We start from the raw sequence: 23,739 nt of genomic DNA, 5'->3' as shown, positions 1-23,739 counted from the left end.
TATTTGAAGTTAGTCCATTAATTATTATTTCTTTCATACCAAGACTTCTAAACTTGACTACAACACATAATATTGACATGGTTTCTATTTATGATAGGTGAGTTAAATAAAAAATTTAACATTTATTTACTTTTTCGCAACTACGAAAGGCGGGGGACCAAAATTTAGGATACAAATGGGAGAATTTAAACAGTAAGTTGTAAATGGTTGTGTAGTTATGGAATTTGATTACATTAACTTCTACTTTATCAGCCATAGTCCAATTGGCAGTGATTTGTGTTAATTTGGTTGAAAGCAGAGGGGGTTTGGTGTGGTTGAATTATTAGGACACATAAATTCAGAGTGTCCCTCCCATTCTCAATTTCCCACTTTTTTCTAAACCCATTTCCTCTTCATTTCTTCTTCTCTATCATTTCTTTGTTCCTCCCAAGATTCGTCTACTTTCGATGACGACGTGACCCCTCAATTTTTCCTCTTCCAAATAATTTATCCGATCTTCCCTTCGATCAGCACCCCGCCCACGCGTTAATTGCTGACGACAATCTGAGCCACAGAAAAATGGTTTAAGCCCTGGCCTTTTTTTTTTCTTCTCTGGGAAGTCCATCCCAACTGCCGGTTTCTATTGTTGTTCCCTATTTCTTGTAAGGTAAGAAGGCACTGAATTTTGTTTCACTTCTGTTTGTTCAATTCTTGCTTTTTCTTTTTTCAGTTTCGATGAGTCGTTCGGTGGAAATAGAAGTATTCTCGAGGCACTATAAGCTTGGACCGTTTCGGAGAGAAAATTTATTTCATATGTCTAACAATTTGAATTACTGGGTTGAAATAATCTTGCATTTATCTTTATTTGATCACCAACTTTACAACTTCGGTGTTAAATGTGACATTGAGTTATCCTCATTGAGGATGAAATCGTTTTACATGGAAGCATTGATTGGTCCATTTGATCGTTTACCATTTTGTTCTAAAATCGATCAAATTTGTGTTGAAAGATTCTTGTGAGCAATTTCATGTATTTTGAAAACACTCTATTTCTTGGAAACAATGGAATTACTAATTACCTACTGGCTACTGATTTGTGTTCCTTGAGTTGATTTTATTACTTAACGGGAGTACAGTTCAAAAATTGTTGCAGTGTCGGGCTGGATTTTGCAGATGGGTGCCCCTAAGCAAAAATGGACAGCTGAAGAAGAAGCTGCCCTTAAGGCAGGAGTGATCAAGCATGGAGCGGGAAAATGGCGCACAATACTCACAGATCCTGAATTCAGCTCAATTTTGCATCAACGCTCAAATGTGGATCTCAAGGTGCCTCCCCCCTGTCCCCATACTTCTCGTTCACTCACCACAGTATTAAGTCACAGAATGTAGAAATTCACCAAACATCTCATGTTGAGTTTTCTTTCAATATTCTACTTGGAAATACAGTGCTTGGTTTACCGAAACATTTAATGATTTTTCAATGTAATTTTGGCTCTGAACAGGATAAGTGGAGAAATATAAATGTTACTGCAATATGGGGGTCTAGGCAAAAGGCTAAGCTCGCACTTAAAAAGAATTCTATGGCCATAAAACATCATGATAATCTTGTGCCTGTAAGCACTGTGCTTCCAAATGAGGAGATCGTTGACGCTAAGCCACTTGCGATTTCAAATGGAACAAGTCGCTCCAATGGTCCGAAAGAGCCACTAGCAAGGTCTTATGGCAGCTAATCATGTGAATCTTTTTTTGTTCCATGGTGAAATAATCAGATATTTGTTGTGATTGTTGCATAACCAATTGTTATTTGGGTTCACATTGTTTCATTTAAAATATCAAATACCATAGTGCACAGCAAGCTAATTTTTCTGGTAAAGTAAATATTGGCTTTAATGCATTACCAAAGCCCTTGACCTTATTGCATTCAGTGACACTCTATTTATTTTCTATTTTTTCATATTATTTTGGAGAAACAAAAGGCCTTTTCTGGCTCTACACTATTTCCTTTTGCCTCTATGTCGGTTATCTTGTACTATGAAATGACACATTATTGATCTAAGTGGTTCTTTACCTCCGTTCAGAATGAGAAAATATAATTACCAAATTGGTTTACATCCATTAGACATGGTTTTAAACATCATGCTCTAGAATTAGTCTTTCATTGGAAACTGCAGGTGCTTCATCCTTCCTTTCCTGATTTTGGATTGATTTATAAGACCTCTTTTGCATGATGTAGATTGGACAAACTTATATCAGAGGCAATTAACAACCTAAAGGAGCCAAGGGGTTCTGACCGAGCTGCAATTGCTATGTACATAGAGGTGCTAATGCATAACACGGTTGAATTCGAATGTTTGACAATTTTATATTTGCAGTAAACATCTTTCCTCCTGGCGTCTTTAATTATTTTGTATGAATAGAATGGATAATTAGCAAAATCATAGTGTTGTCATTGTTATGAGCTGCTGTATTTTTTTCTTTCTGTGGAAGGAATGCCTATCAGTCAAAAGTCTGCCAAATGTGATTTCTTTTTCTGTTTATAACATTACATGGTAATCTCTTGTGCGAGTAGGAAGTAGGAAATAACTTTCCATTAAAAGAGGAGGAAAGAAACAAAAAGAGTGATAAGACATCTAACAAAAACCAAGGAAAATCTAAAAATGTTTTCTTGTTTATCAAATTCACTTATTTCATGCAATTTTATCATCTCGAAGATTTGGGTGCTTAGTTATATATCTTTCAGTTTCTGGGTTTTTCTCATTCATAATTTAGATCTCTATCGAATTGTGCACTCTGGCCATTTGAAGGTTTAGATTATAGTAAATCCTCACATATTGAAAGAAGTATAGATGAATACAGAAAATTTTATGACACTAGCTTTACAATTCTCAGTTCCTTATTCTTTATGCAATTCTCAGTTCCTTGTTCTTTATGCAATTCTCAGTTCCTTGTTCTTTATGCAATTCTCAGTTCCTTGTTCTTTATGCAATTCTCAGTTCCTTGTTCTTTATGCAATTCTCAGTTCCTTGTTCTTTATGCAATTCTCAGTTCCTTCTTCTACCTTGATGCCTCTACATGATTGTTTTTTGTTGACAACATGGTTCTATACAATCTGAAGTTTTCATTTTCTGTGTAGGAGCATTACTGGCCCCCGTCAAACCTTAAAAAACTTCTTTCAACAAAATTAAAGCATATGACTGCAAATGGAAAGTTGATAAAGGTAATTCTCGTACTACAAATTGAGAAATTATAATATCCAAGGGGCTGCCCCATTGGCCAGGACTTGGGTTTTTTTGGTCATACCGGCTTAGAGGTCCTAAGTTCAATTCTTTCGGTGAGGGGTGAGCTTAATGCCACAAACCCTTGCGGGGAGATTTGCCCAAGGTTTGCCTAAGGAGTTGGAGTTGGGAACTCTACTCCTTGTTTAGTCAAAGGAGTTGGTGGGTCCCATGACTATAAACACTTTATTAATTCCTTAATCTGTGGGCTCCACGACTGTGCCACTCTCCAAAATTCATAACTCCACTCCTTGCCCCAAACACTTCCTTGATGTTTTTCGGGCTCAGGTTTGGGGCAGGCAGGCACCCAAGTATAGGGGCAAAGATCTAACTCCTTGTTTAAAAAAAATGAAATACAAGAATTATCTGGAACAATGATTATTATAAGTTTGCAACTGCTCATGAGTCTTGAGACAGTTGAGCTGCAAAGCTAATTGAATGTCAATGGTAAGCATGTGCTAAGGTCTTCAGTAGGAGAAAGGCCTGAAGGAGCAGTGGCTTAGGAGATTACAGAATAGGAAGGGTAATTGCAAGAATGATTTTGAACTTTTATGCACGAGAATGTGTCGTTCAATAGTGGGGAATGTTCATAAGATATGTCCAGGTGGGAGTAAGGTTGAAAGTTCGATGTATACAAAACAAATTGAAAGGGGAGGGGGGAAAGGGTAAGCTGGTTATGATAGCTAGTAGGAGAGAGCAAACCAATCAGTTGTGTGATCCCTGCTGTTTGCGCAATACAAGGTAGCCAATTCTTGTAATTGATTGGTTTGGGAAACAAATTCACTGAAGTGAGATATTATCAATAGGACACAAGCCCATGGTTGAGTAGACAGGCCATACTTCATGATGAGGTGATTTGTTTGTCTTTTTTAATGGCATTTTGGTTTGTGGCCCTAGTCTGGATACTTATGTGCAGCATTGAGATGCATCACCGCATGATCAAAGGCTATATGCTAACTTTCAGTAATGTGTATTTGCCTCAGTGAAACTGGGGTACCTCAGTCATATGGAGAGTATCTTTGATCCCAAGGTGCTCAATGGAGCATCAGAGAAGACCATGTTTTTTTCTAACACTAAGTCCAAACTAGAGACTGTTAGAAACTAGAATTTGAAATAGAAAATAACAGAAAATAGCTTCAAACTGAAGGAAGATTACAGTTCCCTTAACATGGGTTCTCTACTTACTCCTTACACCCCTAACCCACACTGTATATAACCACCATCCATTACCAACCCTTTATCCAATGATCACTATGCCCTAGGTATCTTTAAAATATTTCGAATGTTCATTCTAATTATATTTCTAACAAGAAGCAATGTATGATTTTCTCGGGGTTTTAACTGGGCTGAATGATACTAACTTTTCATAGAAGCTAATTGGGGTTCTAAAAGGAACCTCTTGCTTTGTGAAGCTCCTAGAAATGATCAGCTGGGAATTTTTTCTGGGAAGGAATTAAAACAGATTTTACAATAAAGTGTGATGAACAAACTGATTATTCAATGATGGCAGGACTGTAGAATTGCTGCTACCTTTATCTCAGCAAGTTTAGGAGGAAATAACAGTGGATTTTATGAAGGCTTGCTCCACTCTGAAGGATAGGGTTTATAGTAAGTATCAATGTCTTCTTTGCTGCATCCCTTCGCAGCTTGAGTATAAGGGACCTTTTTTTTTAAAGAGGCATATGGCTCCGTGGATTTTTTTCAATCATATCCAACAAGGAGAAGAATTTCTTAGTTTTCTTTGGCAACAGCTATTCAGGAACCTGGAAACGCACTTGAAGAATAGTAGTTCCTTTCACCTGCAAATGGATAACCAGTTCAATTGTAAACAGACCGCTTAGAAGCAGATCCTTGACGCTGCACAGATAGACCAAACCAGTGGATGTGCTGGATGCATTTGGGCCGAAATTGTTCTTACAATTCATACCTTAAAACAACAGCACTCTGGTCAAAACCTAAACACGGTTTAACTCCTGAGGAGGATTTGAATCGGAGGTCTTGAACTTGAGTTAGTGAAAGAGTCTTGCCTCTCCTCTGCTGAGTCGTTTCTTATCTTCTATGCAAGAAGCTCTGCAAGCCCGTTCTTTTAAATTCATTCACTTCAAGGCAACAAAGCCAAGCCACTAATGGAGTCGCAAAGGGCCACATGTCACACATAAGCCACCAGGTTGCCACCCTTCCCTTTTTCATTGAGCATGATTTTCAAAGGACACCATTTCCTGAATCAAAATCATAGTCCATGAAGAAATATCTTAATTCTTCTTTATTGTAGGGAGAGCTATTAGATACTAAAACTTTACAGTCTCTACAACAATCCATCCTTTGCCTACATTTTACCCTACGTTCCAAAGCATGACATTTTATATTCCAGGCTTGGCATATATGTGTGAAGACATTGGTCAACAAGAAGAGGAAGGATTTGAGTTTTGTGGTAGGTGACTTGGTTTTCCTTTTCGTGAAGCTACTCCCTATGGACCACATTCTCTTGTCCAGTGATCAAATGAGAAACTTCCGCCCACTTTCTGCAGCCATTTTCTCAAGGAGGAGCTTAATTGACCATGATGCTAGAGTCATAATAACATGGCACATCAAACACTTTAAAAGTGCCAAGTTATGTGGCTAAGAATATTTTTAAGGGCATTTTGAAGCATTACGTGTTTTATTAAAGCTGCAATTTCAGAAAATACTTTTGAACTATGGTCTATCATGCCATGCAGGCATGTATAACAAATCCATGCTCAAATTAGAGGGTTCATTTTCCATTTCGTTTTGTAAGTTAAAAGTTTGATATATTGATAAGTCAAGGCAGCGTTGTAAAGTGTAATGCAAGTAATGCTGGATTTTTTAAAAAAAAAATCACAAAGAAAATGGCACTTGACGCTAATTTAAATGAATTTTGTTTGGGTAGGTAAAGCATAAGTACAGAATTGCACCAAATTCTCCCTTACCTGGAAGAAGAAATACACCATTGTTGCTCCTTGAGGATAAGCAGACGGATTCTTCAAAAACCGAGAAGAGTGAAGTCAAAATTATCACTAAATCCCAGGTTGACTCGGAACTTTCAAAGATGAAGGTAATGACTGCAGAGGAGGCAGCTATAGCTGCTGCACGTGCAGTAGCTGAGGCAGAGGCTGCCATTGCAGAGGCTGAAAGGGCAGCAAGAGAAGCAGAACAAGCGGAGGCTGAAGCTGAAACAGCACAAGTTTTTGCTGAAGCAGCAATGAAGGCATTGGAGTGCAGAACATTCCCTAATAGAAGTCCTATTCAGAAAGTTCTTCTCCAAGGTAATTAGTTAACACACCAGCATGTCTTGTTTAGTTAGCACTCTGTAAACTTACATATCTACATGTGTTATCTAGATTTTTCATAAACTAGTATGAACTTGAAAAAGACAACAAAAAGCTTAATATAAATTACCCGTTGGTCTGTTAACGATTCACCTTCCACTTCACTACCCCTCGTGATCAAATCCCATGGCTATTGACCAAGTTTGTTTGAGTTCTTATATCAATGATTCCACGTCTGATTTTTTGTTATCAACTGGCTCACAATGTACCATTTTATTCTCGTTTTTCTTCCATTGATGTCTAGCATTATTGGACTTGTTACGAAACAACCATGGGAAGGAAAATTCGAGCCTAGTGATTTTTCTTTTTGTATCAACTTTTTTCCTTTTGTTCTTTTTTATTTTATTTTATGTTATTTATTATTTTGGCAGATAACAAAACTTTGCAATGACAACTGTAGGCAATGTGTTCTGAGATGAAGGTGGTGCTGATGCTGGATTTCCATGTGCAAGTGATTGTAACTAAACTGTAGATATAGTTAGCATTGTAAATCTGCAGAATTTGATTGACTTATGAGAAAGACCATCTGGGGATCTTATGATCAGAAGTGTATGTCGGTATTTGATTTTAGAATCAAAGAGTAAAGGATTTTGGTGAGAGCATTGTGAACTACTATACCCGAAAATGGTGTTTTCTCGGCAGACTGCCTTTATATGATTCCAATAGAAATCAAATTTGTAAATTAAGGCCTCCTTTCCATTTTTTGGTTCTAAGCTTACATTTATTCCACAATTAATTTGAATTTCTTGTCATTAAATTTTGAATACTTTTTAAAAAACATCTCTCTTATTTTCATCTCGTATACTTGTAAAGATTGTAAGATGAATGGGAGAAAATAAGTTTCATTTTTAAAAACAAAATAATTACCAAGTGAATCAAAGATTTTTGTTCACTCTGCACATCTTAGAAAAAGTTTCTCACCCTAATTATGCTTCCTTGGTGATCTGTTTTTGCGTTTGTTTCAGCATAAATAGGTCGAAACAGAACAGCCAGAAGAGGAAACATTTTAACAATTTGAATGTGTAGATTGAATCGGATTGCAATTTCCGAAAACAAAAGACTGAATTGCTGATTGAAGCGTTTCTGCAAGAATTAACTTTTCAGAACTGAAGGAAACGAACGTTTTCACTTATTAGAGATAAACGAGTTTCGACATAACATAACCAATAGAACTTTTACTAGTTTCTGGTTCGTGATTTGAAGAAAAATACTATTGCCATATTTTTGTTCTACCTGCATTCAGCCATGCATTACAAGACTAATAAAAACCATGAATTTAGCTTCAATAATACAAGTGAAGGGAAAAAAGGGAGAATTTATCATTAAACTTGATTAATTAGATATAATTCAGATTATAAAAGCCCCTTAAACCCATGGAAAAAGGAAGAAATAAACCGATCGTCAAAGAACGAAGATCAATTCTTTGACAACTTTTTGTCAAGAATTAAGCCCACATGAGAAGAGAAGCAACATAATTAAAATTGTTCAATTGTTCTTCAAGAATCTCATGGAAAGAACAAAATACATATAGCTTTTCCCTCGGGGAATTTTACCGAACAAGAAGTAGAGATTTTTCTTATATCACATCTCAAATGGGTAGAAGAGGAGAGAGAGCTTTTAGGACATATTCTTCCCCTTCGTTTACATGGGGATTATAGATTGGCTAAATTCATCAGGTCCGGCTAGGAACGTCAGAATGAAACTGATTCTCATTGCAAATCCGGCGGAGAAATGTCAAAGGGGAAAAAACCAAATGTACTTTGAAAATCGAGTCAAGCAACAATATGACTTTGAATTGTAATCTTCATAAATCTTGGCACTTTGAAAAAATTTCGATAGTTCTCCAACAAGGGCAGCATTATTTTACTCCAAAAATAACGTATGAAATGACAGAGGAGAAGAAAAAAAGTCATTCCAATACAGCAGTAGCTCCCAATTCCTTAAGCTTCTCAATAATTGGGTTTCCTTGATCTTTTGTTACTCCCTTCTTGAGCACCACGGGCACCTTCTCCACCAAATCCTTAGCCTCTTTCAGACCCAAATCAGTGAACGTTCTTACCTCCTTTATGATCTTGATCTTGGCCGCCGCATCAAATTTCTCGAGCTTTATATCAAAAACAGTTTTCTCAGCTTCTTTTGTTTCGGCGGCGGCAGATCCGGCGGCGGCTGAACCTGGTGCACTTAGCCCAGAAACTGCAGGCCCGTACTTGTTTAAACCCATTTTATACCGGAAGAGGATGGCATAGTCATGTCGTTCGATTTTAGTGAGGTCGAGGAGCTCATCGGCGATCCTCTCGAGTTTCTGGGTTCGTTCCTCGGCGACGGTGCTGAGGGACCGAACTAGCAATGGTCTTGGAGCGACAGTGAGAAGCCTCACTAAAGATTTGGCCGGAAGTTTGGAGGCAATTGATGGCATTTCGAGGTATTAGGGTTTGTGGCGGAGACCGACGACGGTATTGGTAAGTCACAGAGAATCGTGTTTCATCGAAGCGTCTCTGAATTCATTAGGGTTTCACCTTCCATTAGTGACCCTCAAAACTAATTGAAATTTTGAAATATGTCTTACAATGTCAAGAGTTTGAATAATAGTCCAAAAATAGGCAAAAAAGTCCACGTTACCCTTTAAAAGGAGGATTTCACACGTCATTTTTATTAACATTCAATTTTGTTATTGTAGTTCTTTAAATCTATTTTATTTTAGTATTTCTCAATTTACTTCCAAGTCTAAATTTAAACTATGAAATGTTGACACTTTTAATATCCATCGTTTTAGTTTGTTTTAACTTTTTATTATATACAAACACACATTTACACAAAAATTGAATTAGATTAACATAATTTGTAACTTTTTTTAACTTAAAAAGTTTTATTGTTATTATTTTATTTTTTTGTGAAAAAAATTAAAAACAATCACAATAGTAATCTTGGAAATTAGAAAACTTAAAAGAGATAAAAAATCAATCACTATTATAGTAGGGTTGAGCTTGAGTTGGTGGTAGTGAGAGCTTTGGTTTTATACCTATCTTTTAAGAAAAATTAAAAATTAGTATGTACATATTTGACTGTCCACATCTATTATAGATAAAGCAAAACAATTCACTATATTAAGAAATGTTTCATGTAAAGATTATCTCCAAAATTATCTCAAGACGCTGAAGTTGAACAGACGAGTGGTAAGAATTCGGACCGTTGTTGTTATTGGGAGGTTATTTGTCAGTAAAACATACTCTCTAGCGTTATGGAAAAAGGCCGCCACACTACATTATAGTGAAATGCAACGATTTAAAGCTATGGATATGCAAATTATGTAGAAATGTACTATATACATACACATGACAAGACAGTACTAAAGTACTAATTCAAAGAGTGGAGAAATAACCCATCAGCTTTTCTCTCCTCTTTCCAGGTTTCCAATATTTCATTGACAGCAGGCAAGTTTGAATCATAAGCATCATCAAATTCATCAAGTAACGTGTTAAGTTCTTCCTCATCGTCCTCGCTTTCACCGCATAAATCAAAAGGCGAGTGCACATTGTTGGAACCGTCTGAAAATTGGCCAGTCCCTAAAGCACCATCAGAAATACTCACTGACCAAGGAGACATCTTTGACTCACTATTGACTTTCATGTTCAAACTTGCATGGTCAACAGGAATGATATCCAATGACTCGTCTTCATCTGGGTGAAGCTTCATATTCTCCATGTTTTCAGAATCAGGAAGTTGCAATTCATCTGTTGCATCATGGTCACAAGCTACAGATTGGGAGGTGTTCTCTGGTATGTCAAATTTGCAAAGAGACTGCAGTGACCTTGACAAGTTCGAGACCGTGGCTTCTGAAGCATCACAGTCGCCAAGAGCATGCAACAGTTGTTTCAAGTTATTCCGACGAATTCTGTCCGTGTTCCCTTCAAAAAGTTCTGTCCATTGCCTTTCACTCACTTGAAATGGAGCATAACCCATGGTTCTAACTAAGGTGACAGCCTGCTCATAGTTATCTTGAGTTGTGAGTTGCAATATCATTTCTGTGAACAACAATGGATGGGGAATCTGTCCAGCTTCCAAGATTGTGTCAAATGCATGATCCAACAGATACCACTGAAATAGATAAACTTTAGTATATTAGTTCAGGTGCCTATCTATTTAAGACTAACTTCACTACAAATGAAGGGACATGTAAAATTAAAAGATCGATGTCAAGAAATAACCAAACACTGGAAGGATTCAGTTTTCAAGAACTGGCTAAAGGTTCTAAAATATAGATAAAGGAAAGAGGGAAGAGTTTCCACCTTCCCAGCTTTGGATGCTTCCACAAGTAATAATGCGTGTTTACTCTGATCAAGCTGGTATCCCGACAGAGCCATTTCTCTGTATACGCTCTCAAAATATTCCCATTGGAGTGAACTAGCAGCTGCCTCAAGCATTGAGGCATACGTATATTCATCCGGCACTAAAGAAGGAACAGCGCTATCATGGGAGGAACTATCAGCTTTTCTCTTTATTTCTTCAAACAAATCTTTTGCTTTAGAATACATATCATTTCGGCCATAAACTTTGAGCATGGTATTTATGGTTCCTATATTCGGGGCACATATTTGCTTCATGTACTCGAAAATGGATATACAATCATCAATATGTCCACCATTGAAGGAAGATGAGATCATGCCAGTGAAGGTCACCACCAAAGGTTTCATGTGTGATAGTGTTTTCATTTTTTCCACCTGCAGGCACGTTTATATAATGAGAACAGAACTTCCTACCTGCAACTGTTACAATCAAGATTGTGTTGCTAAAAGATCATGAATGTTGTTAGTGAAATATAATTAAATTTGCCTTCAACCACCAACTTAAGCTTTTGGATGAATTGGTGGTTTAATAAATGTGATGATATTTTTCACAAGATTTGAATGCATTATAACACCTAAAATTTGAATTTATCATAAACACTGCCAAAACCCTTCTGGAAAGATTTATTTCCAGAATCATGAAAAGTAAGAAAAAAGAAAAGAAATCGTCATTGAACGTTGAACATAAATTTGCTTTAGTCAGGATGTAGAGATTATAAAGTTAAATAAAGAAATGATCCGAGACAAAGGTCCTGAAAAGCCGTATGCTAAATAAGTAAGTTAAATATATTGACGGTGAACCTACCTCTACTAATGCATCTTGCCACTTCCCATTGTAACATAAACAACAAGCTAGTTCGTAATAGACACTGGCAGATCCAACTACTCCTCTTTGTTCCATATCCCTGACTGCCTCAATAGCTCCATTGACATTTCCTTCCTCCCAAAAAGCTTTGACAAGAACTACAGTCCCATGCCAGAGTCAGAGATTCATTAAGTCAAGGGTCCAGAAACAACCATTTGCAGAAGACATACAGATGAAAATACCTCTGTAAGTGTTTGCCTTTAGAGTTTGTCCATTCTTCTTCATTTTTGTAAAAAGATTGTGAAGTTGCTCATACTTTCCAGATTTCAGCATAACCTTGCAACAATCATGTACAGTAAGGCTTAAACAAAAGTTTCTCAAAGACAGAAATATCAAGTGACATGCTTTCTCCCACTCAAAACATCAGATGAGTTTCCTCTTATTAAAAAAAATAAAACATAAATGCAACAACTTACTAGGAAACGTTATCCAAGAATATCATGGAGGGTCCAACTATTATCAGCTCAGAGTAGCAAAGGGCAAAATTATATTAAATAATATGCTATAATATATGTCCAAGAGCGAATGTTCAAATAATCATTGTAGTGGTTAGTTAATACTGAGCATTAGAGGTGGTTAATTATACTTTTAATGCTTGGATATGATTTCTAACATGGTTGGAGAATAACCACTAACGCACTTTCGTGATTCCGATCTAATGTGACCCTCACATCTTTTCAATGGTGCATGAAGAATACCTATTAAAAACTAAGTGAGATGGATAATGATCCCTTTGTTTCTTCTTTTGAATATCAAGGTCAAACAGGCAGCATTGGGTGGATAGCCCACCTATCCTCATTTTGTTGTAGAAAGTGAGTAACTAAGGTACAAGGAAAACCTTGTCCAACCCGATCACAGCTCACTAATGCACTGTTGAAGTAATTATACTTGAGTTTAATAGATGACCGTGAAGGATAGCTCTAAAGCCTATTTCGGGAAGAGTTGCAAAAAGATGGTGAAGGATTTCTCAGAAAATTGAAGTTCATCAATGTTGTACTAAGCTTTGTCTCCTGCAGGCTTGTCACAACCCTTTACCTTCACCATCCTTTCTTAACCCTTCCATTTTTTATGAGAAACCTATGAGTATATATCTAGACATAAGGCATGGAAAACATTATGCACAGTCTTGCGGAAATTTTACAATAGATAGAGTGAAGGATACACCCCAAATATTCCTATTAAAATTGGTATTTCATCCTAGTTCACATTCAATAAGAGAGGTCAAATTTTATACATGCCAGAGCTCTAAAGTAGCCGTTCAGTTCAGGAACATAATAGCAGAGGGCAGGTACAAAACACAATACCATCCATCTCAAAACAATAACTTTGAATCAAAGCATGCGTTTAAGTATGACACACACACACACAGTGAGAGAGAGAGCTCTTTTCTGGTATTAACCTCATGGCGTTCATTCATAATACGAGGCATCACCATGAGTACACTCCATTTAAACACACACAAAAAAAAAAAAAAAAACAGGAATTTCAGTTCAACTATTCAAAAATAGGATTTAGCAGGTACCTCCATAGAAAGTCCATATGTTGCTCCATTAGGTCTCAAACCACTCTTTCTCAATTGTGTGAACACCCAGTAGACACCTTTCCACTCAAGGGTGGGAATGCATGCGTTCAAAATCTAGCAATAATTTTGGAGGGGATTAGCAACTTCTACTATATTGTAGGACATAGCATGGAGATCAAGTACTTTTTCCACACTAAAAACATATTACTGAAAAATATAAAAACGTGTCAAGATGCTAGATAAATATGATCTCTTACAGCATTATATATAACAAGGTCGGGTTCAACTGCAGGATCCCAAGATTTGCGGCACTTGTTTCTAACTTTTTTAGATGGTTGCTGCCTCATGAATTCAATAACTTTCAGCAATTGTTTCAAGAGGCCAGCTTGACCTAGCGTAACAGCTATACTGTGATATGCAGCCATATCAGGATATATCTGGCCGTCTCCCTGAATAAGGTAACTATAACATATCTAACAACATCACACACATATTGAAAAATATTTTTTGAATATGGAAGAACAAAGGCACTACAACATTACCCTCATCAAATTAAATATCTGAAGGGCTTCCTGTGGTTTCCTTGCCATCCCAAGAACAGCTAAAAGCTTTGTATAGACAAACCTGCAAAATGCACAACTTATTTAACTACAGAAAAACACGTACTTCATGAGGGAGCTAAAAAATAAAATTAATACATTGATCAAACACATGTATGAATAGCAATTAATCAAACTTGAGGAAATTTCCAACAAAGAAGGTAACAGACAACATTCACCATTATAATTGTTTACATATGTAATTCAGTATGGATTAAATATCTTACCTGCTTTTAGAATGACTATGACTTTTCAGATTGTACACCCACTCAACCACTGATAAGGCCTGTTTCCAACATCCCTTAGCACCAAGGGCGTCCAGAATTTTAAGTAGTTGACCTTCATTGAACTGCAAGCCTGACCGTATCATCATCCTCGAGAATTTCCAATCTCTCATTGAAATTGGTCCCGAACTTAGCCTGAAAATAGTAACGTTGCTGTCTTGAGTTATCGAAACTTCATAGTCGTCCAACCGAATTCGACCTATACAAACCTGTCAACAAGGAAGCGAATAACCTCTCCGTCGCCACGCCTCCGTTTCACGACGTCATATCGATCATTTTCACTCTCCAACCACTCTTCCTTCAGTTCCACATCGTCATCCAAAGCCCACTGCGATTCCTCGAGCTTACGAGTCTCAAACAGCTTCCTCAATTCTCTCAAACTCTCCTTCTTCAGACTATCCCGATTGTATCCCGTTCTAACACCCGTAAGTTCTTTAAAATTAACTCTTTCCAGTCTCTCCCAAGGCCTCCCGACCATCAAACCACCGGCTGGTTTTGCCTCAATGGCCTTCGAGAACTCCTTGTACTCGCTTCTCAACGTCAGAAAATGAGTTTCCTCGGCGATAAGTTGCTTTTGGGACTCAGAAAGAGGTGGCGACTGAGCGGATTGTCGTTCGGCCACTCGCTTGAGTTTGCGATTGTACTTCTGGATTTCTTTCTTGCGGAGTGAGCGGACAATTCTGGGAGTGGGATAAACACCCTTCTGGAGAAGCATTCGCTTAATTTTATCGGTATCTGGTTCAAATTTTGGTGAAGGAATTGGTGTATTTGAGTTCAAAGCTTCCATTTCCGGAAGCAAAAGTTCCACAGAAATTGCTTTGGATAGAAAGGCGCTATTGATTTATATATGCCTTCGACTAAAACCCCGCGCACACGCGAGCACCGAGCACGCCCTTGGCCCTTCCTCTAGATATTTAATTTGTCCCACCAAAAATCGACGAATTTAGAGGTTTGTATACTCTCCCAACTTCCAAACTTATCATTTCTATTAACCTCCTTCATACAGAAACAAGATCCATTTTGAATTAGATTTATTATTGGTAATGTTATAATAACATGTATTTGAAGAAAGAATTATTGTTGTATTAATTATGATAATATGCGTACGAAGGAAGGTTTATAATTGTAATGCTATTATAACTTATGTTTAGGGAAAGTGTTACTAGTGTAGTATTATGATAAAAATGAAATAGATAAATTTGTAGAATTATGGGAAGATGAAGTAAGGATATTTGTGGGGTTATTTAACTCTAATCCCAAAAATGTAAACCCTTGGCCCCTTTTTCCTAATTCCCACCCCAAACACACTGAGAGTTCATCATATAAATGGATTTTTATAAGAGTTTAGCCGACCAAACTCTAATATATCCCAAAAATATATTTTTTCTTACGTCAATCTAAACCTGTCTTTGTAAAAGTTTATGAAATAATTTTTTTTAAAAAAATGTTGGAAGTGAAAGTAATATATACAAGCTTAATTTTTTTGAAAAAAAACTAGCAGAGGAGATCTTCATACATAAACTAAATCACTCCGTCAACCAAAATGTGGAACAGAGGGAATGCTTCAACCTATACAAACGAGTACAAGTATCCGAACAATGACAATAAAGACTCATTAGCTTGAACCCATAATAATTTTGAAGATGAAAGAAGAAAATAAAATATAATCTTGGTATTGGAAGTATCAAGTGTATGTTTGACATCCGCCTCACCACTGCCACAGGCGTGGGATGAAGAATGAAAGAATAAAACAATGGTGTATATAGAAGAATAGATATTCAATTTAACGAATCGTTGGCCACTAATAATATATAATACATTGAAAAATCACAGAGCTATACTACAGTTCGATAAATAAACAACGGCCTCACTAAAATCTATGTGATTGAAGAAAACATCTTCTTCCTCTCTGCTTTTGGATCTGGGTTTTGTTTATACTGCAATTGTCTTCAAGAAAGCAGCAATTGGCATTCCTAGAAATCCGATCACCAAGCTGAACGTCCACTGCGACATACTCAGAGGAGTTGTGCTTGCAAATGTTCCCAGGAATTCGATGATGATTATTTGGAAGATGACGGTGGAACCAAGAACAGCAACAAACACATAGTTATCAAGTATTCCTTTGAACACATCGATTTTGTCCATCTCCCTTGAACTTATTTCGTTGAAAATCTGCAAGAATGAGATCCAAAATTATTCGAGTAGATGGGTTACGATAATGTAGTAAATATAGATTCAGAAAGTGGTTGGATTTGATCATATCATCAACCATCTTCTCATAATAGCATAAATGCAAAAGGTTAGAAACAGTGTGTACCTGACAGAACACGAATGAATTGAAGATGAGAGTATTCAGTATCAGATCAGAATCAGGGCCGTCGAGACCGAAAGTTGATTTCCCTTTGGCCTGTAAAAACCATATGACTGAGAACTGATAAAAGGACTGACCCAAGATATTTCTCCACATGACATTGCTGATAAAACTTCCTCTCCTCCCGACAGGTAACCGCTTCATCAATTCATCAGTTGGAGGCTCGGTAGCGAGAGCCAATGCTCCAAGTGTATCCATAATCATGTTCACCCACAAGAGTTGGACTGCAGTAAGAGGAGCACTACCTGAAGCAACATTTTCACACCAAAAGGTTAGCAGAAGAAGGAAAACAAGAAGTTTTGGGCCTAATAATATTATAAGTGAAACAAGCAATATAAGGTGGTGTTTCAACCTGTCAAACAAGCTGACGAGAAGTTTACAATCAACGCCACTATGTTAACAGTCAGCTGGAATTGCACAAATTTTTGAATGTTTATGTAAACGGAACGACCCCATTTTCCAACGGTCACTATTGTAGAGAAATTATCATCAAGAATGATCACATCAGCACTCTCTTTGGCGACCTGAAAGCCAGAATTAGATGTCAATTAAACAGTCTTTACAGTTAACTAAGGCAGATATGTTTTCTTGGAGTTTGAATAGCTCAATGTTAAACTCGCCTCAGTTCCAGCGATGCCCATTGCCAGTCCAATATCTGCTTCGTGAAGTGCGGGAGCATCGTTTGTCCCATCACCAGTAACTGCAACTACTTCATCAAAGGTGGTCCGCAAATGCTTGACCAGAGTGTGCTTATCTAGAGGTGAAGATCGAGCCATCACCTACATAAAAATCAGAAGTTCTTAACTGTGATTGCGAACATAATAGACTAATTGTGGGAAATTAGATAATGCACAAATATTAGGAAAATAACTATGCACCTGGATTTTCGGAATAATTTTAAGCAGTTCCTCTTGACTCTTCTCTCTGAAATCTGGACCCTCAATAGCTATACCATCATCTGTGAGAATTCCACATTCCCTAGCAATAGCTTTCGCAGTATTGATATTGTCACCAGTAACCATTCGTACAGTTATACCAGCTGAACGACAAACTGCAACAGACTCCTTCACACCAGGACGAACAGGATCTTTAATACCCACTATACCTATACAGGTATAACCAGAACCTGGAATAGGATCATTGACAGAGAATCCATTTTCCAGTTCCATATAGGCAAGGCAAAGTGTTCGGAGAGCTTCACCAGCAAATTGATTGATAATAACATTGAGATGCTTGATGGAAGATTCATCTAAAGGAACAACCTCACCACTCGAGTTGATCACCTTGTCACAGGCAGCTAGTACTATTTCTGAAGCCCCTTTCGTGTGTGCACGGTAACCGCCTTCAGGAAATTGTAGGACAACACCCATTCGCTTTTTCAAAGAGTTGAACGGCTCCACTTTAATAAGTTTACCTGCCTGTCTTTCAGCCTGAAAATCTCCTCCAAGTGAGAGACCAAACTCTAATAATGCAGTCTCAGTGGGAGTGCCCAACAACTCACGTTTGCCACTTTGGTTGATTACAACTTCTCCTCCAGTGTTGTTGAATATGGATTGCAGCAGAAGTTTGACAACAGAGGATGGAAGGTCAGAAGAGAAATCTGATGCATTATTACATGATTCCTTGACATTCATGCAAATGCATGACTTGACTACTGTCATGCGATTTGTGGTGATTGTTCCAGTTTTGTCACTGCAAATACTTGTGGCAGAACCCATAGTTTCACAAGCTGCCAAGTGACGGACGAGTGCCTTATCATTCATCATTTTCTTCATGGCAAAGGCAAGACTTAACGTCACAGCCAAAGGAAGGCCCTCTGGCACAGCAACAACAACAATTGTAACTGCAACAGCAAAGAATTCCAATACCTCTAATGCATCATCTGCTGACCAGCTCCAGTGAGTCCCTTCTCGAATTTTACGGCTAAGCATTCCTTGAACTAACACAGCGAAAGTGATGACTGCAAAGAAAAGACCAATTTTCCCAATAATTGTTGCCACCCCATTTAATTTCACCTGCAATGGAGTTTCGTCATCTCCACCTTCACTAAGAGTGGCCATCAACTTACCCCATTGGGTTCTCATCCCAACAGTAGTGACCATCATCTTGCAGGATCCATCTTGAACTTTAGTTCCAGAAAGAAGATAGGGGTTTTCTGCTGTCACCATCACTGGCTCACTTTCTCCCGTCAAGCTTGACTCATCAATCAACACAGAAAACCCTGAAACAAATAGTCCATCAGCAGGGACTTGATCCCCAATCGACAGGTGAACAATATCTCCAGGAAGTAAGTCATAGATTGACATTTTCTGTCTATAACTGTTCCTTGTAACCTGAATTGATATCTTTTTTTTCTCCTTATCCAAGTCCTTGAACTGCAGGGATTGTCTGTAATCACTAGTTGCTGTGACAAACACAACTAATAAGATACTAGCAACAATTCCAAGGCCATCGTGAGCTCCATGTGGCCATCCTTCCGTTATTATGCCAACCACCAAAGAGACAAAAGCACAGAGTCCAAGAATCATGAGAGTCATGTCTTGAAGGGCTTCCCAAACAAACACAAAGAAACTCCTCTGTTCACTCTCAGCAAATTTATTTACTCCATAAATCCCTTGCCTATGATTGAGTGCATCGGCATCACCAGTAAGTCCATTTGTTGTTGATGTACAGAGCTTCTGAGCAATCCCTTCAACCCCACCATGATATTTAAACTTCTTTGTATCATGGCCTTCAACAACAGACCCAAGTTCATCGGCACAAATATGAAAACCTGCAGCTTTGACTTCCTCCGGAACAGTATAGTCACTTGGTTGCACACCTAAAGATACGATGACAAATTCCATCAAATATGAGAAAACCACCACAAAACAACCACATTTCTTCATCAAAATTCCAGAGCTACTCACCTTGGATGAATTGAAACGCAGCTTTTGAGACTAAAACTGCAATCCTCAACTTTTCCTACAGTAACAAAACTGGATACGTCAGCTCATAGCAGAAGAAAAATCTGTCAACCTAAAAGCTTTACTGTTATCATGTTCATTTAAACATACAGAATCGTTATAATCTTCTATTAATACTTCTCACTTTTGGACTTAGAAATTAGCACAAAACAAAGCCCCATTCTTTTTGTGAATTGAACGCAATGAGCGACTACCAGTACTATTTGAAAACTAATAACATTAAAGGGATACGAACAGAGAACCTCCAGCTTTGAAGTTTGATATAACCATACGCTATACTTTTAACTCAACTGTTTCATTCGAGGATTCAGTTATTATAGCCAGCAAGAAAACACACCAAACCCAGATCATTGAAAATAACAATGCTCCAAAAAGCAAAAAAAAAAAAAAAAAAAAAAAAAAAAGATAAGCAAAATACAAAAATGAGAGGAAGTATGGAGAATGAAATAGAAGAAGAACCTGATTATTCTGGCGCATAGCAGCAGCTTCCCCACGCTTAGAGAGATTAGCAGTGAATCGAAACCTTCTTTTGGGGTTCTTGACAACACCACAAAGCTCCCTCCACCTCTGCAGCACCTCTTCCGACGAGTTTTTAGGTTTGACGCCACTAAAATTCTCCTCCAAAAACCTTTCCATTTTTCTGAAAACAATTTTTTTAGATTATAATCAGAGTTTGTATATATATAGATAGATAGAAACGAAACGAAAGGAAACGATGGAAGGAAATGTTGATACAAAACTCAGTCACTTTCTACGGAACTTGGGTCGGAGTTGCAACGATGCTTCGTGCAAAATTAACAAATTACGACAATTACCAGAAAAATAATAATAATAAACAGTAGTAGTGGCAGCTCTCTCTCTTACTCTCTCTCTCTCTCTCTCCCTATCTCTATCTATCTATCTATCTATCTCTACGTCGCCATTTTGGATTCAGAAATCAAAATCCAAAAACACAATGAATTACAGAGGAGGAGGAAGAAGGGATGGTGAAGAAATTAGTATGAGCTAATCAATCAATTTGAGTGTTGATCCGAATTTTTTTGCATTACTTTAGTTTATAACCGTCAGTCTAATCCTCCTCTGTTTCTCGGACTCGTTCTCAATTCCAAAAATTAGCGAATTAAGAGTATTGTTTTCTTTTCAAAAAAAAAAAAGTTGTTTTCTTTTTCTCCTTTTTATCTGCGTCTTTTTTTTTTTTTTTTCTTGACAACATCCATTAAAAAGAGTTTCTTTTTATACGCGGATTCTTTCTTTATTACAAACATCGTTAAAAGATTGATTAAAGTAAAAGGTTTAGGTCTAATCAACATTATAAATTGTCATATGAAAAGGTATGGTCGTTTCTGTCTATCAGTTTATTCGAAATATTTTCAAATATACTTTGTTATTCACATATCTATATATGGTGATATACAACACCAATTGGCTCAAATTGATATTTTAATACAATTTCTTTAAAAAAGAAAGGAAGTTTGGAGAAGGATGCAATGGCTGGAAAAGAGGAATGGGAAAAAAGGTTTTGGCTTTATTGTTTATAGATTAAAAGCGGAAAGAAAGAATTGTAAAATAATTCAAAAAGCTGACTTTCAAACGCGTCAATAATACGTGGACAATGCCACCATCTTCTTTGGCTGATGCGTGCGACGGCCAATCTTTCCCCACCAACAAAAAACTATTTTCACATACACTAAGTTATAGCAAAATATCCAAAGTTTGGTATATACTTTATCATATATATCAATATTTTTAGAAGTTTTATTTCATCCTCCAAATTTCAAAATTATTGTAACTTTATTTTTGGTGTTGAATTTTGTTTTCAAAAACAATTGTGGAAATTAATTTTATTAAATAGTAATTACTTTACAATTAAATTAATATGCAACCTGCCAAAATGAATCATTTAATTTGATAAATTAAACAATGTTAATATGTTAATGACAACAATGTTGAATGAAACTTAATTGACTAGTCAATGTCAAAAAGGTTCTATTTAGTTGACCATAATTAAATTATGGAATCTTATGTTTAAAAAATTAAAAAAGTTTAGGGAGATTTCTCATAAATAGTAAAAACATAATAAAACTATTTACAAAAATATAGTAAAACACAGCTTAAAATGAAAGATAAAATTCATTTGATTCGGCTTTGTTTTGATCTTGCTTATTCTATATAAGAAATAATAGAGTTTCAAAAGTTAGTGGTGAAAGTGTGGGTACCCTTAGCTTTATAACAAATAATATGAAGATATATGTGTCTATTGCGTATAGAAACATGTTAGGCAACATTTTAGAGATAATTGGAGGATAAATTTTTAGTAGGACCCAAACTTTTCATATTTACTTTTTTGTTTTCATGGAATATCTTTTTTAATATGAGAATCTGAAAACGATTTTTATCATTCATTGTGAATTTTAATAAAATAATCAATTTTATGAAGTCTATTATTTTTACGAAGCATGTTATAGTAGAGATATTTTGTAATAAAAATTAAAATCCATTTTAGTTATTTTAACTAATAGTCTTTTAGTTTTGGTTTATAAAGTTTTAGGATGGAATGATAGTTTGAGTAGTAAATTTAAACAGTGGATTTTGTAAAATAATTTTAAAATTTTAAAGTGATTTAAAATATTATGTTTGAATTCTCAAATTATCGAATTATATTTTATATTTAGAATTTTATTTATTTAATTAATTATAATTAATATCCTTTGTTGTTGTTGTTATTATTCATTTGTTTTCAAAACTGCTTTAAGTTGGTGGCCTTTGTTACCAATGTTCTATCAATATATGTTGATGACATGCATTGCACTATGATGCACAAAAGGAAAACGTGTATCCTCCTACCTACATTTTTGGGTTTTCTTTTTCCTAATAAGTTACCGACATTTGTCTGAACATATTTCTAAGCACATTTGATGCGGAATAATAAAAATATTTTTAAACTTGGTATTTTGCGTAAAAGGTATGGATGAATTTTTAAAAGTTTCGTTAATAACCTTGAAATATTTCGTGTGAGTTTAGATATACTCATATCATTAATGGATGTTGACATGACTCGCATACCAGGAGATGAGAGGTTTAACTATACACAATTTTTAGTTATTTTTCTGAACAAAAGCAAAATCAAAGCTAGAGACCACAAGAGCATTTTTTTTTTTCATTATAAACTATGTTCAATACTTTTTTTAAAATTATTAAGTAAAATATAATCATATAAAGCATAAAGTTGATTGGACTCTCTAATTAGTATTTAAATCAGTGTTTATAAGTAAACAAAAATTGCTTATAAACATTCAGAGAGTCCATTCAAATATGTACTTAATTATAAATAAATCTGGAGCGCATCTTAAAGGACTCTTAATGTTTTGTCAAGGTGTGGCCAATCAACACATTATCAGTCTCTAGTATTGTAGCAACAGTAATTGGTTCTATATAATTTTGTAATTAATAATAAAGACAATTATCAATTTTATATCACGGTCAAAATCAATTTAATTTATATAATTATTATGAAGTGTATCAATTTATATTACTATGCATGTTGTTTGATGATTATCGAATAACTTACAACGAACTTTTTAATCAGGAACTTTTTAATCAGGAACTCAATGCATTAACGTTTGAACCTTAGTTTTGGGGTTGGAGAGTGGTGCTCTAAAGAAAACCTCTTTGTATCCAAAGAACAAAAGGGGTCCAAAGTTGAGGGGCAAAGGGAGAAGGAAGTTTCTATGAGAAGTGCAATGAAAGGGGTTGGTAATTTAGTCCACGAGTTGTTGTGTCAAATAAGTCCAAAGTCAGTAATTTACCCAAAAATTGATGCTGGGTCAGTCAAGTCAAGTCCACTTGAAATTGGTAAATTAGAGATGGCTTGCTTTCTAAGAAAATATAATTCTGAAAACAAAAGAATTATATTCCAATTTGAAAAAAAAAATGAAAAAAGTGTTCGAAAATATATTTAGTTACTCAATAATTGGATATTAACTATTACTACGAAATTGTTTCAGGTTAAAAAATGTGTATAACTATTGCTTTGTAATATCATGCAATATATAATGTCCAATATGGAGATAGTTGCAAAAGTGTCCAATTGATTGGTTAAGTTCATAGTCCATGTCTTAAGAATTTTCAAAAATGACAAAATTCTTGATACGTGTCAATTGAAGTATTTGAATGAACAAAACCGTTGTAAAA

The 23,739-nt window shown here is 36.1% G+C and overlaps 4 protein-coding genes across 10 annotated transcripts; 1 reads left to right on the top strand and 3 right to left on the bottom strand.

Moving 5' to 3' along the window:
- Window positions 1–262: 262 nt before the first annotated feature.
- LOC101202913 (telomere repeat-binding factor 2) lies at window positions 263–7,289 on the top strand. Of its 5 annotated transcripts, none has more exons than XM_011659603.2 (7): window positions 263–646; window positions 1,133–1,302; window positions 1,479–1,690; window positions 2,210–2,294; window positions 3,110–3,193; window positions 6,160–6,535; window positions 6,999–7,289. In XM_011659603.2, exons 2-7 carry the CDS (start codon window positions 1,153–1,155, stop codon window positions 7,010–7,012), a joined length of 921 nt encoding a protein of 306 aa, XP_011657905.1. In that variant the 5' UTR covers window positions 263–646; window positions 1,133–1,152; the 3' UTR covers window positions 7,013–7,289. The 5 variants fall into 5 exon arrangements, with proteins under 5 accessions (XP_011657905.1, XP_011657903.1, XP_011657906.1 ...); XM_011659601.2 differs by having other exon boundaries at window positions 6,970–7,289; XM_031887539.1 differs by having other exon boundaries at window positions 297–646; window positions 1,153–1,302; window positions 6,970–7,289.
- A 610-nt stretch (window positions 7,290–7,899) lies between these two features.
- Window positions 7,900–9,146, bottom strand: LOC101203973 (50S ribosomal protein L7/L12). Its single transcript, XM_004141816.3, has one exon. The coding sequence runs from the start codon at window positions 9,012–9,014 to the stop codon at window positions 8,508–8,510; it is 507 nt and encodes a 168-aa protein (XP_004141864.1). The 5' UTR covers window positions 9,015–9,146; the 3' UTR covers window positions 7,900–8,507.
- Window positions 9,147–9,769: 623 nt separating this feature from the next.
- Window positions 9,770–15,107, bottom strand: LOC101212071 (pentatricopeptide repeat-containing protein At5g67570, chloroplastic). The gene is made up of 9 exons (XM_004141934.3): window positions 14,421–15,107; window positions 14,155–14,346; window positions 13,871–13,952; window positions 13,586–13,777; window positions 13,329–13,442; window positions 11,989–12,082; window positions 11,747–11,904; window positions 10,885–11,316; window positions 9,770–10,693 (listed from the first exon to the last, which is right to left on the bottom strand). Exons 1-9 carry the CDS (start codon window positions 14,996–14,998, stop codon window positions 9,953–9,955), a joined length of 2,583 nt encoding a protein of 860 aa, XP_004141982.1. The 5' UTR covers window positions 14,999–15,107; the 3' UTR covers window positions 9,770–9,952.
- A 755-nt stretch (window positions 15,108–15,862) lies between these two features.
- On the bottom strand, window positions 15,863–20,744 carry LOC101212315 (calcium-transporting ATPase 2, plasma membrane-type). Of its 3 annotated transcripts, none has more exons than XM_011659599.2 (8): window positions 20,598–20,744; window positions 20,008–20,188; window positions 19,492–19,546; window positions 17,461–19,403; window positions 17,203–17,361; window positions 16,935–17,106; window positions 16,529–16,827; window positions 15,863–16,383 (listed from the first exon to the last, which is right to left on the bottom strand). In XM_011659599.2, the coding sequence occupies exons 2-8, from the start codon at window positions 20,182–20,184 to the stop codon at window positions 16,144–16,146; spliced, it is 3,045 nt and encodes a 1,014-aa protein (XP_011657901.1). In that variant the 5' UTR covers window positions 20,185–20,188; window positions 20,598–20,744; the 3' UTR covers window positions 15,863–16,143. The 3 variants fall into 3 exon arrangements, with proteins under 3 accessions (XP_011657901.1, XP_004141983.1, XP_031743177.1); XM_004141935.3 differs by lacking the exon at window positions 20,598–20,744 and adding an exon at window positions 20,289–20,584; XM_031887317.1 differs by lacking the exon at window positions 20,598–20,744 and having other exon boundaries at window positions 20,008–20,585.
- Window positions 20,745–23,739: the final 2,995 nt, after the last annotated feature.

Source organism: Cucumis sativus, chromosome 6 (assembly GCF_000004075.3).
Source record: "Cucumis sativus cultivar 9930 chromosome 6, Cucumber_9930_V3, whole genome shotgun sequence".
In the NCBI taxonomy this organism is placed as follows: domain Eukaryota; kingdom Viridiplantae; phylum Streptophyta; class Magnoliopsida; order Cucurbitales; family Cucurbitaceae; genus Cucumis; species Cucumis sativus.
Note: the sequence above shows the minus strand (reverse complement) of the source record. Positions and strands in the feature narration are given on the sequence as shown.

What these genes read in the sequence shown, in the direction of transcription:
- LOC101202913 (XM_011659601.2), top strand. Translation starts at nt 1,153, where the DNA reads ATGGGTGCCCCTAAGCAAAAATGGACAGCTGAAGAAGAAGCTGCCCTT. An exon ending in CCGAAAGAGCCACTAGCAAG is followed by an intron (nt 1,691 to 2,209) that starts GTCTTATGGCAG and finishes TGCATGATGTAG; the next exon opens with ATTGGACAAACTTATATCAG. An exon ending in TCAGAAAGTTCTTCTCCAAG is followed by an intron (nt 6,536 to 6,969) that starts GTAATTAGTTAA and finishes TTATTTTGGCAG; the next exon opens with ATAACAAAACTTTGCAATGA.
- LOC101203973 (XM_004141816.3), bottom strand. Translation starts at nt 9,014, where the DNA reads ATGCCATCAATTGCCTCCAAACTTCCGGCCAAATCTTTAGTGAGGCTT.
- LOC101212071 (XM_004141934.3), bottom strand. Translation starts at nt 14,998, where the DNA reads ATGGAAGCTTTGAACTCAAATACACCAATTCCTTCACCAAAATTTGAA. An exon ending in CATAGTCATTCTAAAAGCAG is followed by an intron (nt 13,953 to 14,154) that starts GTAAGATATTTA and finishes TGCATTTTGCAG; the next exon opens with GTTTGTCTATACAAAGCTTT. An exon ending in AAAGGCAAACACTTACAGAG is followed by an intron (nt 11,905 to 11,988) that starts GTATTTTCATCT and finishes ATGGGACTGTAG; the next exon opens with TTCTTGTCAAAGCTTTTTGG.
- LOC101212315 (XM_011659599.2), bottom strand. Translation starts at nt 20,184, where the DNA reads ATGGAAAGGTTTTTGGAGGAGAATTTTAGTGGCGTCAAACCTAAAAAC. An exon ending in CTATGCGCCAGAATAATCAG is followed by an intron (nt 19,547 to 20,007) that starts GTTCTTCTTCTA and finishes TTGTTACTGTAG; the next exon opens with GAAAAGTTGAGGATTGCAGT. An exon ending in ATTCATTCGTGTTCTGTCAG is followed by an intron (nt 16,384 to 16,528) that starts GTACACACTGTT and finishes TCATTCTTGCAG; the next exon opens with ATTTTCAACGAAATAAGTTC.